General features: G+C 51.2%; 1 protein-coding gene across 1 annotated transcript; it reads right to left on the reverse strand.

Annotated features, from left to right (window-relative positions):
• Positions 1–14079: 14079 nt before the first annotated feature.
• LOC104847084 (paraneoplastic antigen Ma6E-like) lies at positions 14080–16679 on the reverse strand. Its single transcript, XM_064278502.1, has 3 exons — positions 16116–16679; positions 15546–16031; positions 14080–15491 (listed from the first exon to the last, which is right to left on the reverse strand). Exons 1-3 carry the CDS (start codon positions 16477–16479, stop codon positions 14080–14082), a joined length of 2262 nt encoding a protein of 753 aa, XP_064134572.1. The 5' UTR covers positions 16480–16679.
• Between the last annotated feature and the right edge of the window lie 1179 nt (positions 16680–17858).

Raw genomic sequence — 17858 nt, forward strand, 5'->3', positions numbered from 1 at the left:
CGTGAGTTGGGATGTTTTCTTCTTTTGGAAAAACCTGTCAGCTAGTCCTTCTGAGCCTTGGCAGAAGGTGAGGGTGGTATAGACAATCTCGAGTTCTTTCCAGTGGGGATACTCAGGAGCCCCACTTCTCACTCCTTCCACCCCCCTCAGAGGCCACAGACCTCATCACCTGCCCTCACCTTGGAGGGAGACTTGAAACTGACCTTCGAGGCCTTGGGCAGGCACCCAGGAGCCCTGAGGAGGTCTCTTGGATGGACGCTCTTTCCTGGATGCTGCGCGTGGGGGCCCCACCACCCCCAGCTTTTAATTTAATCTTCAGTTGGCATGGCTTTGAGAAACAGGTCATGGTGTAGGCCCCAGAGAAATGGCTGCCCTGCAACACACATGCCTTATATTGAGTCAGGGCTACCATGACATCTGAGGGCTCCCCACATGGACCTGTCAGCCAGCCTTCTCAGCTACCCAATCATGGAGGTAGCCACCTGGACCAGTGTTACATGTCATCTTTCCTGTTTTTGTTCCACTACTGCGAGACTCCATCTACCACAGTTCAAATGCCTGGAGCAGCCCTTCCACCCCGGCAGCTCAAACCCACCCAGCGGTACCACAGAAGAAAGGTCTAGCAATCTGCTCCCATAAAGATTACACCCAAGAAAACCCTATGGAGCAACTCTACTCTATAACACATGGGGGTGCCGGGAGTCTGAATTGTCGGAACCCAGCCACAATGTTTATAGGTGACATTTGCCTTCACACAGTTCTTACTCCACGAGTCTGTGGGGCTCCCCTGCTCCTCCTCCTCTCCCTCCTCCAAGCAGGTGGCATGCTCCCACAACAGAAGGGGCACTGCCACCTCGCTCTGATTTCGGGGAGCCTTGGGACAAGAAATTAGGAAGAAGATCAAATGTTAATCTACAAGGTTTTGTCCTAGAGCCCCTGTTCATCAGAACTCATGCATCCAGGACCCACAGTGAGCTGGTGGCAGAGGTCACCAAACACTCAGATTGACACAGAGGAGCGAAGGTCTTGTTTTCAAAGGCTCTGGATTTAGGGGCTGAATGGAACTCCTGAACCCTCGTCAGGTAGAATGTCTCCTGCTGGAACATGCCTGTTTACCAGGGTCACCATTTGTCTGTCAGTCTCTGTCTGAACTACAAGGGGCTCCGTGCCTTTGAAGGCCAAACGGTCTGGATTTCAAAGAAGTCAAACCTATTTAATGGTGCAGAGTCGTCAGGGAAGGTTAGTTCGCAGGCTGGGGAGCTGGCAGCCTGCGTGTGGTTCTCCCGTGTCAGATGAGTACTCTGCTGTTGCTGTGGTGAATCAGTATTATACTGTGACCTTGATTCGGAGCAGAAATGTACGTTGCCTTGACCATGATTATACAAAACGTGTTGTCTAGGAAACAGCACAGTTCAGTTCCGAGAACAGGAAGGGCCAGATAATTCTTGGCTTTAACTGGAAGCCGTACAGGGTTACCTTGTACCCATCTGGGGCTCGCTTTCCCTTGGGGGCCTCACAGCTTCATGTTTGTGTGTGTGAGACACAGGGGCAGGGGTGGGGAGGGAGGCAGAAACAGAGTGCTATGCGTCCCTCTCCAGGCACTGGAAAGTTCCAAGCCTGGACAAGCTTCTGCAGCTGTTGTTTGGAAATGGGGGAAGGCTTGCAGTGCCCTCTCTCATCTCTTGCAGGGAGGCTGGGGGGTGCTTAATTCTGGCCTCCTGCCTCTTCTCTATCACCCAGTGCAGTTCCAGAACTGGGGAGGCATGGTACTGGTGGGGGGGGGGGCGGTCCACCAACCTCTGGGAAATGTGAGTTTCTTCGCAAAGCACGGCCTGGCCCCATCTATGGGAAGCCACCACACACACACACACACACACACACACACCCTGTATCAAGTGCAGATTGACTTGCAAGTAGCTCATCGGGACCAGTCTTTCCTTCCCCGTATAAGCCATGTGTTTCCTCGGAGTTGGCTTCTCAGGCACACCATGAAGGCCACCCTGATGGAGAACGGAGCCCAGGAGAAGGGCTCCTGCCACCGTTGGTCTTGGCACTTGGACACAGCTGCTACCTGCTTCTGGTCTTGCCCAATGCCAGCAGAGGAATCTCTCTTGAGGTGGGGCTATGGGGCCCTGGGAAGAGCTGCCGAGAGGTGACTGGCCCTATGCTTGTATCCATTTAACTTCAAATGCAATGGCTTCCCATCCTTGGCACCAGGGCACCCTCCCTCTCACAGCTGCCACACAACATTCCAGCTTAGGAGCACATCCCCTTCCCAGGGTGAACCCACCTAGATGCACAGGCTGAGAACTTTGGCCATCTTGAATTCCTCTTTCTCTTAAGGCCCCACTCCTCTAGTCTCTTAGGACTCAACCTCCTCAACAGATACCCAATCTGTCCACTCCTTCCTGTGCTCCTGCTGCCTGCTCTGGCCAAGGCCCCATTCTCACTCACCCAACAGAAGGAGCACAGCACCTACTTTGAGAAAAATAACTGAGCAGGAGAGAGATCACCAGGAGGCATCAAGCAAGGAGAGGATACACGCACAGTGTACAATCAAGTGTTACAGAAAAGCAAAGCAATAAGAAGAAAAGCACTTCAACTCCCATCATCAAGAAATAGCCATCATTAACATCATCCCAGACCCAGGGAGATGAAAGACAGAAAGAGGGACAGATGCAGGAATGGGTAGGTAGAACAAAACTATTTCCACAAAATGGGGGTCATTCAATGTGCTAAGGGAAAGAGGCTAGCCACATATTGTGTGATCTTTACATGAAATGTCCAGAAGAGGCAAATCCAGAGACAGAAATCAGGTTCATGATTGCCAGGGCCTAGAGGGATGGGGGGGAATGAGGAGTGACTGCCTAAAGGGTACAGGTCTGGAACTACACAGAGGCAGTTGTTGCAAAACTTCGTGAATGTACTAAATGGCATTGAATTGTACACTTTAAAAATGGTTAAGTTTATATTATGTGAATTTCACCTCAATTTAAAAAATGCACCCTTATGAAAAAAAGAAAGTTTATTCTGTATTGTTTTAATAGCCAGCATTTTTAGATAATCATGTATTATATTTTTATTCTATTCTCATGTACGTTGGGGAGTGACTCCTTAATGGGTACAAGGTTTCCTTTGGGGCGTAAAAATGTTTTGGAATTAGATACCAGTGATGGTTGCACAACTTTCTGAAAATATAAATACCACTGAGTTTTATACTTCAAAAAGGTGAATTTTACTATATATGAGTTAAATCTCAATAAATATGTGATCGTTATATATACACTGTGTTTAAAGTATCACACTCATTTTACTAAGGAATAAAACTATGAAAAATGCTAAATTATTTTAAATACTATTTTAATGGTGTGTTCCAACACGGTATTTAATCCCCCATGCACTTCCTCCCACCTCTTCAGTCCTTCACCTCTGATTTTGGTTGAATTAACCCAGTGCCATCGAGTCAATTCCAACTAATAGTTCTAGCATTTCGTCCTGTCCAATAGTAGGACAGGTATGAGTACATAATTCCATGGTTGTTAATGTTAATTCTGTATATAAGTGGATTCAGTGCTCACAATTGTTCTTCCACATTCTGAGTTCTTTACTTTGATTCTTATTTTACCTGGCTAGATTTTATTGTCCAGTGATAATTTTTACTTTTTGCCTGTATATTTGAAGGCCAGGTTGGATAGCTATAATGTTCTTGGAGCAAACTTTCTTTTACTTAGAAGTTTGTAAGCCTTGCCCCACTGCCTTCTGGCATTGGGAGCTGATGTGGCAAAGTCTGAGGCCAACCTGGTTTTTTTCTACTCTATTATGTTTTTTTTTATTATGTGCTTTTTCTGCTTTGATGTGCTCTTTGAATATGTAGATTCACATCTTTGTTTCAGGTACATTTTCCTCTATTCACTTTGTTTGCGTTTTCAGGAATATCAATTATATGTACATTGCATCTTCTTTAAATTTTTCATAGTTACCTTTTCTTTAGTTCTCTGCTCTCTTCCATTTTGGATTGGTGGTTTAGTCAAGCCTTACATTTCTTCAAGTTCAGAACAAAATTGGCAGAGAGAAAAATTTTACAGAGATGCAAGCCACATGAAAAGCAATAGAAATTTGAATAAACATGACCAAGGAAACCACATACATAGCAGACATGTGGGGACAGAAAAATCATGAACATTGCACCCATTTATATACAGAACTAACATTAAATAACTGGAATTATACATTCATACCTGTCCTAATATCAGAAAAAAAAAACTATAGACAAGATGTAAATATTAAAAACCTTGACAATATTGTTGTTGTTAGGTGCCATTTAGTTGGTTCCAACTCATGGCAGACCTATGTACCACAGAACGAAACACTGCCTGGTCCTGCACTATCCCCATGATCCTTGCTATGTTTGAGCTCATTGTTGCAGCCACTGTGTCAATCCATCTCATTGAGGGTCTTCCTCTTTTCCGCTGACCCTCTACTTTACCAAGCATCGTGTCCTTCTTCAGGGACTGGTCCCTCCTGACAACATGTCCAAAGTATGTGAGACGCAATCTTGCCATCCTCCCTTCTAAGGAGCATTCTGGTTGTACTTCTTCCAAGACAGACTTATTCGTTCTCCTGGCAGTCCATGGTACAGTCAATATTCTTTGTCAGCATCTAATTGAAAGGCATCAATTCTTCTTCAGTCTTTCTTATTCATTCTCCAGCTTTCACATGCATATGAAGCAATCGAAAACACCATGGATTGGGTCAGGCACATCTTAGTCCTTAAAGTGACTTCTTTGCTTTTTAACACTTCAAAGAGACAATATACAATAATTCAACAAAAAATCAGAGGTGAAGGACTGAGGATGTAGGAGGAAGTGTGTGGTGGGTAATTTCTTCTACTATTGGCACATGTCCGCTATGCATGTGATTTCCTTGGTCGTATAAAATTTTTTATTGTTTTTCATGTCCCTTGTATTTCTGTAATATTTTTACATTTCTCTTCCAATTTTTTTTTCTGAGCTCTGCTACCTTTTTTTCATTTCTGTTTTCTTATCATTTCTTCTTTGAACAGTACATTCCTTCTTTAAGTTTTCTTTTATTTTGAGAAATCATGCCTTCTGAAATTTCTTTGAGGCTGTGGAGAGTTTATTGTCTAAAGTTCTGTATTTCTTGTGTGATTTCTCTTGAGGGGTGTTTTCCATCTACTGTTAGCTTCCATTCTTTTCCTTCTTTTACTGTTTATTATGCTTGTTGTATATAACAACCATGTTGATTTTTGAATGCACTTGATTTTGCATATAGCCTATACCATATTTTTACACGAATAACACAAATATTCTGTTTGTTTGCCAACTGCTCCCTCCCTCCACGGGGTATTTTTGTAAGCACTGCTATGCCATTTTTTATTTACATGTTGCTGTAAAAAAAAATTAGCATAGCACACTTATGAAAATACCTCAAGGGGGGAGACAGTGGTTGGCAGACAAATGTAGAAGGCACACATTATTTGCATAAAAATACAGTACAATCGTCCCCTGATATCTGCGGGGGATTGGTTCCAGGACCCACCCCATACCAAAATCTGTGGATGCTCAAGTCCCTTATATAAAATGGTGCAATATCTGCATATAACCTATGAACATCCTCCCATATACTTTAAGTCATCTCTAGATTACTTATAATGCCTAATACAATGTGAATGCTATGTAAATAGTTTGTTGTATGATGACTGAAGATTTCCTGTGGAAGGTAGCCTTTCTCTTCTGTGAGTTTCTCGAGCTCTTCAGGGAACACTGATGCAGCCTGGGGCATCAGCTAATGCTGATTCTCCTGTGATCTTGAGGTTCTCGAGGCCCTAGCGCTTTGCAGAGCTAGCTAGCCATCCCTTACTAGCCTGAAGCTGCTTCCTCTCGCTCTCTTCAACCCCTTCACACTTAGCCTTGGAGGGATTGCTTTGGCCACTTCATTGCTTTGTAGGAGCCATTTTTTCAGAGAAATGAAGGTACACACAACACAAGTAGCCAATGAAGGAGCCACGAGGTGAGCAATGCTCAAACAACGAGCGCTGGAGACAGACTGAGGAGCTGTGAAATGGTGGGAGGCTACAGCAGGAGATGCCTACACATCACTTCATTCGCCTGGATTCAGCGTGGTGCTCAGCACACGACAAATTCAAGTTTTCCTTTTTGGCGTTTTCTTTTTTTCCCCAAATATTTTCAATCCATGGCTGGTTGACTCCACAGGTGCAGAACCCATGGATATGGAAGGCCAACTATAGCATATAGCAGCTCTATGTTGGTTTTTTTTTTTAAATAATTTTTATTGTGACTTAAGTGAAACTTTACAAATCAAGTCAGTCTCTCACACAAAAACCCATATACACCTTGCTACACACTCCCAATTCCTCTCCCACTAATGAGACAGCCCGCTCTCTCCCTCCACTCTCTCTTTTCATGTCCTTTTCGCCAGCTTCTAACCCCCTCCACCCTCTCACCTCCCCTCCAGGCAGGAGATGCCAACATAGTCTCAAGTGTCCACCTGATCCAAGAAGCTCACTCCTCACCAGCATCCCTCTCCATCCCATTGTCCAGTCCAATCCATGTCTGAAGAGTTGGCTTCGGGAATGGTTCCTGTCCTGGGCCAACAGAAGGTCTGGGGGCCATGACCACCGGGGTCCTTCTAGTCTCAGTCAGACCATTAAGTCTGGTCTTATGAGAATTTGGGGTCTGCATCCCACTGTTCCCCTGCTCCCTCAGGGGTTCTCTGTTGTGTTGCCCGTCAGGGCAGTCATCGGTTATAGCCGGGCAGCATCTAGTTCTTCTGGTCTCAGGATGATGTAGTCTCTGGTTCATGTGGCCCTTTCTGTGTCTTGGGCTCGTAATCGCCTTGTGTCCTTGGTGTTCTTCATTCTCCTTTGATCAAGGTGGGTTCAGACCAATTGATGCATCTTAGATGGCTGCTTGCTCGTGTTTAAGACCTCAGATGCCACTCTTCAAAGTGGGATGCAGAATGTTTTGTTAATAGATTTTATTATGGCAAGTAACTTAGATGTCCCCTGAAACCATGGTCCTCAGACCCCTGCCCCCGCTACGCTGATCTTCGAAGCATTCAGTTGATTCAGGAAACTTCTTTGCTTTTGGCTTAGTCCAGTTGTGCTGACCTCCCCTGTACTGTGTGCTGTCTTTCCCTTCGCCTGTTTTTTTTTAAAGTACTTCTTATCTACCATCTAATTAGTGAGTACCCCTTCCCACCCTCCATCCCTCCCCCCTCTCGTAACCACAAAAGGATGTTTTCTTCCCAGTTTAAACTATTTCTCAATTCTTATAATAGTGGTCTTATACAATATTTGTCCTTTTGCAACTGACTAATTTCACTCAGCATAATGCCTTCCAGGTTCCTCCATGTTATGAAATGTTTCACGGATTCCTCACTGTTCTTTATCGATGCGTAGCATTCCATTGTGTGAATACACCATAATTTATTTATCCATTCATCTGTTGGTGGGCACCTTGGTTGCTTCCATGTTTTTGTTATTGTAGAAGTGTTCCAATCCCTCCACAGCTTCTCCAACATTTATTATTTTGTGTTTTTTGGATTAATGCCAGCCTTGTTGGAGTGAGTCTATGTTGGTTTTTCACATGTAGTAACCATGTTGGCTTTTGAATGTGCTTGACTTTGCCAGCGCGCTCACATCATCTTCCACTCCTATCTGTCTAGGTCTCCACAGGGACATTCCACGACTCCTGTGTCCTTAGGTTTCATTAATGTACTCAGGGCTTTGTTTTCTATCTTTCTGTGACTTTCAGGACAGGGACCATTAACTCCAGGGCAGTCTGATTTCTGGCCCAGTTCTGAGCAGGCACTGTTGGCTCAGCACGTGCTCTACCCTCTACACTCCTCCCCGCTTTCCCTGCCGATTTAGCAGTATTTGGCTGAGGTGCTTCCTAATTTGTGGTTTAGGTTTGTAACCATTTCCAATGATTTTTCTGGAAAGGAAAGAGCCCAAGGCCTTGAAGGAATTTCCTTTCCTAAGTCTGTATCTTTTGTAGGCAGGTAACATGACAGGCCACGACCACAGAGCAGCCAGCTTCACCCATTCCCAGGCCTTGTTGGTCACTGGGAGGTAAGTTACCAGGAGATCTGGACTGGGAAGGGGGCATTTGTAGCCCCTGCTTGCAGACCACCCCATCTGAGCTGAGAGCTAGTCTGTGGGGAAAAGTCGGGAAGGAATTCCTATCACTGGGCACCTCGCACCGCCAGGCTTCGTACTCGGGAGGTCACATCCACTGTGTCAGTCAAACGTCACAACAGGCCTTTGGGAGAATTCTCACAGCTGGCAAGTAGCTGAGCTGGGAGCCAGTCTCAGCTGACTAACTCCTACAGCCCTCATGGGGAGTTGATGACAGCACATGGAACGGGATATTCTTATCCACAAAATGAGGCTGGAAGTGGCTCATGGGCAGGCCTTTAGCCACCTGGCTCTGGCCCCTCTGCTGGACAGTCCCAAGTCTGAGCAATTCTTTAAACTGTGACCTGTGGCATTAATAAACGTGAAGTCCTTATCATGGCCACCAGGCCCTTGCTGACAGCGTCCTCCACTACTTCCAATCCCCCTGCTCCCTTTGCTCCAAACACACCCGCCCCCACACTGCTGTTCCTTCTACTTCCAGGCCACATCTGCCTCCGGGCCTTTGTACTGGCTGTTCCCTCTGCCTGGGACACTCTTCCTTACACACAGCCACATGGCTCCCTCTCTCACCTCCTCCGAGTGTTTTCAAAAATGTCACCTTGGCAATGAGACCTATTCTACCTGCACTGCTTAAATTTGCAACCCAACCCCTCGTCTCCTCCCCTGCTCTATTTTTTTGCCATGGCACTGGCAGGCCACCCTTTAATACCTGGGAAGAAGTTCCAGAGAAAATGTGGCCCGAAATCATCCCTGGAAGGCAAAGGTGATGGGGACTGCAAGGCGAGGGCAGGGGGGGAGGGTGTGCCCTGGCTACATGTTGTCAGGACTCCGGGAGCAGGGAGCAGAGCACGAGAGTGCAAGGAGCCAGTAGTCCCCAGGCTACAGGGCAGCCAGAGCCAGGGCACTGCCATATGGAGGGTCCACGTGGACAGAGTGGATGAAGACTTTGGGGAAGGGTCGTAACAAGCTTTGGGAACAAGCTCTGCTTTCCATCCCCTGGGCTCAATCAGAGAAGCAGAAGTCAGAGCCGGAATGATACAGAATCAGGGGTGTGTGTAAGTCACCACAAGGATGAGACCGTAGCAGCGTGGGAGCCAACTAAGCAGTGCTGTGGCTTCTGGGCCTGCTCGGGGCCTGAAGTCAGCAGGGCTGGTGGCTGGGAAGGAAAGATGGGCGTCAAGTGGGGGAGAGCAAGAAGGAACTGGAACCCACATCTGTCTCTCGCCTCAGACCTCTGTGACTGGGTGACCTGCAGAGGTGCTGGCGCCTTCATCATGGAGATGCACTCACACCTGGCCCAGGACTTAGATGAGCTGAAGATGGCGACATGGAGGAGCAGTCGACCAGAGAGCCGCAACAGCACCTGGCATACACTGACCTTCCGAGCATAAAGCAGAATGGCTTGGCCTTCATTTCCCCTTGCAGCTCTCCTGCACGTTTCTCTGTGGTCAACTCTAACCTGGAACCATCAAGGGCAGGGAATTCTGAGGAAGCCCATTCCAACTTAGCTCAATGGACACAGTACCCTGGACATGAGCTCTCTGCCATCCGGCGAGGCCTCCCTGCTTCCTTCACTGCCTCCTATGTGCTCTTGGGGGTGGCCAATTTCTCCTTCACAGGTGCCCTCCGCAATCCCTTTGGCAGACGGCGCTGGAGGGCAGGGCTGGGTTCTCTCCCCCAGGGCCCTGGTAGAGAGGATACGAAGTTCCTGGGGAGCACCGAGGGGGGAACTGCCCAGCCCTGGGCGGTTGGGAGGATGTCTTGGCTTCCTAGCGCTGCTGTAACAAAAGATACCACAAGTGGGTGGCTTTAAAGAACAGGGATTATCGTTTCACGGTTCTGAAGGCTAGTGGACCAAACCAGAGCATCAGCTCTAGGGCAGAGTCCTTCTTTGTTGGTAGCCCCAGGTGTTCCTTGGCATTTCTTGGCTTGTAAATGGATTCTCACCTGGTCTCTTCCCCCTGTGTGGGTCTCTCTGTGTCTGTTCCCCCCTTTATAAGACACTTCTCAGGGTCGCTATGAGTCAGAATCAACTCGACGGCACTGCGTTTGGTTTGGTTTTTTCTCAGAAGGGATTAGGTTTAGGACCCACCCTACTCTGTTATGACCTCATTGACATAACGAAAGACAAACCCCATTTCCAAATGGGGTCAAGTTCACCCATACTGACCCGACGGACACATTGCCTTAGAGTGGATTCTGACTCATAATAACCCTATAACAGAGGGTAGAACTGCACTATACCGTTTCCAAGGCTGAAGTCTTTACAGAAGCAGACTGCCACATCTTTCTCCTGTGGAGCAGCTGGTGGGTTTCAACCACCAACCTTTTGGTTAGCAGCCGAGTGCTTAACCACTGTGCCTTTCAACCTGACTTTTGGGGGACACAATTCAACCCATAACAGAGAGCCAGGCCGGGGCCCTGGCCTCCACAGCAGCCATGGACAGCTGTGCACGTGTTCCTGGAAAGTGTTCCAAGTCCTGCTCAGGATCCCGGCGCGTCTGGAATGCAACCGATGGAAAAAGCAAAAGCAGCAACTGACGCCATGGCAGAGGAACTTGTCCATCCCTAGAGTCGTGCTCCGGCTGCCTCTCCAAGCCCTAAACCTTAGGAAGGATGTGGGCTTTGGGGCCTGCAAGGTGGCCACTGGGGACACAGGAAGATGCCAGGCTTGTTCAACCTGAGCTCTGAGTCTGCTCTCCCCAAGGTCTTTGGGTCCCTGGGTCCCTGGCTGCTAGGATGGCCTCTGGACCCTGTTCCAGTGGACTGGTCCCCCAAAAGCCAGGGGAACACCTGGAGTGTGTCTGCAGAGCAAGACTCTGGCCCCTATGCCAAAGCCTGTACCTTGGGGTGGGGAGTCCTGAGACCCGGCCTGGCCCGGTGGAAAGGGTGGGGTGGTTGGGGTGGGGCTGACTATGCTCCTCAGGGCTCTGACAGCTGCCCCCATACAAGGCACGTGGGGTGCCTCCAGGCTGCGGGTGGTGGGCACAGAAGGGTTGAGCCATGCTGGACGTGGACCGCAGGCAGGACGGGAGAGCGAGAGAGGAAAGCTGGGCAGGAAAGGTGGAACGGCAGGTGCAGGCCTGTGGGGGAGTCCCTGACCATCTCATCTGGAACATGAGTAGAATGCCAGAGTTCTGGGACGTGGGGACGGGCATGAAGTGTGTGACGGGCTCCCCTGCAGCCAGTCTGCTCAGTCCCCTCAGGTGGCTGAGCTGTGGTTGGGTTTGGGGGGGTCGTCTCATACTGGGCTGGAGTCAGCGGATGCACTGTTTCTTGAATTCGCAGGGGAAGAGGAAGAGGACAGCCACTAGAAATCTCAGGCTCCGGTCAGAGAAAGTGGTACGGCCCAAGGGAGAAGTCATCCTGCCCAAAACACACACGCATGCGTGTGCACGCACACACACACACACCCACCCTCCTGTGCATGCCACACAGGTGCATATACACACTCACCTGTGCATACCCCATACATGCACACATGCAGACCCACGTGCACACACGCTCACCTGTGCACACGCCACATGCACACACACACTCACCTGTGCACATACCTGCACACACATTTATACCACACACAGCACATGCGTACACACATGCAGTCGTACACCACACACCACACACACGTGTACACGTTCACCATTCACACTCATATATCCATTAATCACATTCAAGTGTGAACACATGCACACCACACATACCCACATGCACACATGCACACCACACATGCAATGACATGCACATGTTTACACAGACATCTGCACACCACACACACGCATGTCCACACATGAAATCACATCCTGAGACTGCACACACGCACGCACACACGTGCATACACTCAAGCTGTGTGTCTAGAGCACCCCCGCCCCCGGATCCCAGGGACTCTTCGCCCCTCTCTCGAAGGCTTTCCTCTGTGACCAGACCCACCCAGCTGGCAGCAGTCTGCAGAAAGATCCCAAATTGACATGGGGCTTGAGAGGACTTCTCAGCCAGGGATGTTGCTCCCTGCTGTGCATACCAGGCTGGGGGCTCCCCTCTCTCTGCCAGACTGGCTCCCCCTCAGCCTTCAGCCACAGCACTCTGTTCCCAGAGACGGGAGGCCGAGGCTCACTCGCTCTGTCCCTGGCCCCCAGGCCCTGTACCTTGAGCTCCCCAAGCCTAGAGCACGCTAGCCCTCCCGACTTTCATCCAGACCTGCCCAGTCCTGTGGGCCCCCATTCTCCTCCAGAGGCTCTGCCCCACAGCGGGCCAGAGGTGGACAGCAGCTCTTGGTTCCACAGTGGCCTTGGGAATGAGGGAGAAATGGAAGGGACCCAGACTGCCAGAGGGCTTGAGCACCCAGCAGCTTCTCCTGGCTTTCCTCTGAAAGGAGAAAGGCGGGTGTGCGCGTGGCCACCCCCGTGCCCCCAGAAGGCAGCCTGGGAGCCCAGCCCGGCCTGTCTATCCTTGCCTGCCAAGCCCCACGCCCCGGTGGAAGGGCAGGGGCCAGGCCAAAGCCACTTTGCTAAGCCAGGCGGAGGGCTGGGTGGTGCCATAAGTGGAAACGTACAGAGCAGTTGGCTTTGGTGCTAGGTGTATCCCACCGTTTGAGAAGTAAAGACTTCCCGTGTGAGGTGGTAGAAAATGTTATTGCTGAACTTGATCATCTCTGGGGATGGGCAGGGCTTACCCATTCCCCAAATTTCCTCACTGGGTGAGTTGTGGGCATGGTCACCATCACGTGTCCAATCTGTGACAACTCTCTGGGGCTGAAAGAATGCAACAGCACCAGTTGGGAAGTGGGACAAGCCTCTTTCCTGTTACGCTTCCTTCGAAGAGGGCCGGGGGCTTGGTCACACGGCACTGCCCAGGGGAGGCTGGGAACTTCAGGGGGACTGTCCTAGAAACAACGGAGTAACAGCAGGGCTTGTGGGGCAGAATTGGCCCCTTCGGTAAATGTATGTGTTCGCACCCATTCTCCCAGAAGCCACACAAGTACCTAGAAACTTGCAGTTGCTAAATAGTCTCTTGTCGTCGCTGCTTCACGGCCAGATCTTCATGCTTTAGGGTATCTCAAATTAAAACACATTTAGAGTTTTTCCCACAAACAGTACCATCAAACTGGCTTTCTCACCAAAGGGGCTGGTGGCCTCTTGGGCAGGACACTTGTTGCATGTTGCCACCCTGTGCATCAGGACGGTTTAGCAGCTCTGATCCCCAAGCACTAGGTGCCAATGGCATCTTCCCACCAGCATCACCCCATCCTTTTCCGGATGGCCCAGGGGAGAGGACCATCCCAAGCTGAGCACCAGCAGAACTCCAAAATATTAAAATTCACCTTGAAAATAGAAGAAAAGCCCTCCTTGTGTCACAGCCTGCTAGTCTCAGTGGGGGATGGCTCCGCGGGACCAGGCAGGGATCATTTTCTGCCCCCATCCCCATCCGAAGCAGGCCCTCCCCTCCGCTGCCCACAGCAGAGGCAAGACTCAGCGGAAACACTCAGTCAGATTTATTGAAAAGAAACGCTGCAACCGTTGAAGGGAAAGGAATCACAACAGAGGGAACATGTAACCACCAATAGAGGCCACGAGGCCTCGCTCCTCCTGGGGTCCCTGATGGGAACCTCAGGCACCCCCACACCGCGGCCCTACCCCTGCCACCTCTGCCTTCCTGAGGGCCCCAGGCTCTGCCTCCTGTCAGTACCATGGACTCTGGCAACGTCCGCTCACTTTGGGGGACCCCTCCCTAGCCCACTTGCCGGGGCATGGCCCTGCCCTGTGGGCCCACGGGACAGGCAGAGAACAACACTGGAAAACATAGCAAAGAATACATCAACATGCCAAGGAAACTGAGTCACAAGCAGCAGCAGGGACGGAGCTTCCCAAAGCCTGCCCCATCCTTGGGCCAACCTAGCTTCTTGGTCATGGGGTGAGGGTTACCACTCCCTGGGCCAGGCCCTCAGGCCCACTACCCGGACCTCCCGGGCCTGCCCCTGGAGCACTGCCCCCCTGAGCTGGGGCAGGAACGCTTTCATCTTCCTCGGTGTTGTGAACAGCCTTATTGGCCTCTTCAGCGGCCAGGACGGCCTGGCTGGTGTCTTCGCTGACTGGAACAACCAGAGCGGCATCTTCACTGGCCGGGACGGCCTCGACAGAATCTTTGCTGGCCGAGACGGCCTGGGCGGCGTCTTCACTGGCTGGGACAGCCTGGCTGGTGTCTTCACTGGCCAGGGTGGCCTGGTCGGCATCTTCACTGGCCTGGGCAGCATCTTCACTGGTTGGGGCGGCCTGGGCGGGATCTTCGGTGGCCAGGGCGGCCTGGGTGGCGTCTTCGGTGGCCAGGGTGGCCTGGGCGGCGTCTTCACTGGCCTGGGCAGGATCTTCACTGGCCAGGGCGGCCTGGGCGGCATCTTCACTGGCCTGGGTGGGATCTTCGGTGGCCGGGGCGGCCTGGCCGGCATCTTCATCGGCCGGGGCAGCCTGGCCAGCATCTTCACTGGCCAGGGCGGCCTGGGCGGCGTCTTTGGTGGCCAGGGTCGCCTGGGCAGCCTCATCACTGGCTGGGGCGGCATCTTCGCTGGCTGATGCCTCCTCGGCGGACTCTTCATTGCCTGGGGTGGCCTGGATGACGGCTGGGGCTCCACCGCCTGCATGGGCCTCTTCCTCCGCCTGGGATGGCTCCCTCCTGGCATGGGCAGCCTCCCATGCCTCAGTCTCCCGAATGAGCCGTAGCAGCGCCATGAAGCCAGGAGGCTGCCCCTCCATGCGCATCCTCCTCAGCTTGTTGTACAGCGTGCGATTGGGGTGAGCTCGCATCAGCACCTGCCGCGCACGCACCTGGTCTGCGATGGCCGGGTGCACCGCCCCCTTCTCCACGGCTGTCTGCAGCAGGCCTTCCTGGCGAATCACATAGGCAAACAGGCTCTCCCCGGGCTCCTGGGCGCAGGTGAGGAACTTGAGCCGCGCAGTCACACGCGTGTCCTGGGTCCCAAACACCTGTACCAGCGCAACCAGGCAGTCCTGCACCGGGAGGTCAGGGTCTTCTGCCAGGAGTCCACACAGGAGGTCCAGGGCCGGGCCGCTCAGGCACTCCACCAGCCTCCTCCTCCTCTCCCTCTCCGACACGTGGCGCCACAAGTATAGTATGTCATAAGTGTGGTCCAGCCAGCTCTCAAAGGGCTCTTCCCCAGGGCCAGGCTCTTCTCGCCCCGAAAAAGGTCTCAGTTCCTGGTAGGCCAGGCTCTCCAGCACGGGTTGCAGGGCGTGTCTCCACTGCTGGGCCCAGGCCTCCGCCTCGTCTGTGCCCCCTGCCTCACCTAGGGCTGCTGCCATACCTAGCGCTCCTGCCACATCCTCATAGCCTGCATCTCCTGCGGCCCCCACCTCACCTGGGGCCCCCGCCACACCTGGGGCCCCCGCCTCACCTGGGGCCCCCGCCTCACCTGGGGCCCCCGCCTCACCTGGGGCCCCCGCCTCACCTGCATCTCTCGCCTCACCTGGGGCCCCCACCTCATCTGGGGCCCTCGCCTCACCTGCACCTCTCACCTCACCTGGGGCCCCCCCCTCACCTGGGCCCCCCCCCTCACCTGCACCTCTTGCCTCACCTGGGGCTCCCACCTCACCTGGGGTCCCTGCCTCACCTGCACCTCTCACCTCACCTGGGGCCCCCGCCTCGCCCGGGATCCCCACCTCACCCGGGGCCCCGGCCTCGCCTGGGGCCCCTAGCTCACCTGCAGCTTCTGCCACATTCTCAGCTCCTGCCTCACCTGCAGCTCTTGACGCACATGTTGCTCCTGCCTCACCTGGGGCCCCTGGCACATTTTCAGCTCCTGCCTCACCTTGGGCTCCTACCATACCTGCGGCTCCTCCTTCAGCTGGGATTTCTGCCTCATCTGAGACCCCTGTCTCAGCTCCTGCCACACCTGCAGCTTCTGCCTCAACTGCGATTCCTGCCTCACTTGCCCCTCTGGCCGCGTCTTGCCCCTGAGGCTGTACGAGGAAAGCAGGTGTGTCCTCTAACTCAGCATGAGGGACCTGGGACAGGCAGATTACCCTCCAGGGCCCCCCTCTGCCTGGTATCTGTTGGGGGATCAAGCTGCGGTTTAAGTAGTCATCAAATTCGACCAAGACAACCTCGGTTCCCAGCTCCTCTCTGAAGACCTTGCCCAGCACGCGGTACCTGCCCAGGGGCATCAGGGCATCCCGCAGGGCCTCTTGGAATTCGTCCTCCTCGCAGTCTTCCGGGATGCCCAAGAGGAGCAGCGAGCGCTGTGTGTTCACGCCCATCTGCCTGCACCAGTCCCGCAGCATTGCCAGCGACATGGCCTTGGACCTGGGGGACAACCAGATGGGGGGTGAGTCGTGGTTTCCCTGGCCTGTGGACGCACTGCCCAGGCCCAGTTCCTGTTGCCCACAGATATGTCAAGGCCTCCCTCTCTCCCTACCTCCCCCCACTCTAACTGCTGCAATTCACGCCTCCCTCCCACAACCAGGAGCCTGGATCTCCTCCCCCTCCCTTGTTCTGTTTTGTTATTGTGTGTGTGTGTGAGTGTGTGTGTGTGTGTGTGTGTTTAAGAAAGTTTATCATTAATAATTTCCTTTACAAGATATGTTGTTTTGTTGTTAGTTGCCGTCGAACGCATTTCTGACTCATAGAGGCCTCATGTGACAGAGGAGAACTGCCCCATAAAGTTTTCTAGAATGTAATCTTTCCAGAAGCAGATCACCAGGTCTTTCTCCCACACAGCCTCTGGGTGGATTCGAACTGCCAACCTTTTGGTTAGTGGCCAAGCACTTAACCTTACAAGATATGGAGCTATTTATGTTTCCTATTTGATCCGGTATCAGTTTTGGTAAGTTGCTTTTTTTCCAAAGAGTTTGTCAATTTTATCTCAGTTGTCAAAATTATTGGCATAAAATTGTTCCTAATATTCCCTGATTATCCTTTTAATGTCTACATGATCTGTAGTAAAAACCCCTTTTGTTCCTGATATTGGTGATTACTGTTCTCTTTTTTCTGGATTAGTTTTGCTAAAGAAGTTTATCAGCTTTGTTACTCTTCCAAAGTACCTACTTGTGGCTTTGTTAATAGTCTCTAAGTTTGTTTTTTATTTCACTGACTTCTGATCTTATCACTGTTATTTCTTTCCTTCTACTTATCTAAGGTTTACCTTGCTCTTCTTTTTCTGGCTTCTTCAGATGGAAGATCAGGTCGTTGATTTTGAACCTTTCTTCTTCCTGTGAAAGGCAGAAACTGTATAAAGTGGGAACCTGTCAGAGAAGGAAAAATATTTTCCAGTAAAACAAGTGATAGAAAAATGGTAAGACTGCACCCTGTCAAAGGTGGAAAACTTGTGAAATCCAGAAAAACAAGGCAGCCCCATCAAGTTCCGGCCCTCGCACGTTTCACTGTACAAGCGCTGGAAGCTGTAAATTTCCCTCTAACCACTTCTTTAGCTGCCTCTCGCTAATTTTGGTAAAGTGCATTTTTATTATTACTCAGTTTAAAATGTTTTCTAAGATCCATTGTGCTTCCATTTTTGACCCATGGGTTTTTAGAAATATGATGCTGAATTTCCAAATATTTGGAGATACATTCTTGTTTGTAATTTCTAGTAGAATTCCACTGTGCTCAGGGAATTTATTATGTAAAATTTCAATCTTTTTAGGTTTATTGAGACTTGTTTTGTGGTCTGGCATAT

Source organism: Loxodonta africana, chromosome X, assembly GCF_030014295.1.
Source record: "Loxodonta africana isolate mLoxAfr1 chromosome X, mLoxAfr1.hap2, whole genome shotgun sequence".
Taxonomy (NCBI): Eukaryota; Metazoa; Chordata; class Mammalia; order Proboscidea; family Elephantidae; genus Loxodonta; species Loxodonta africana.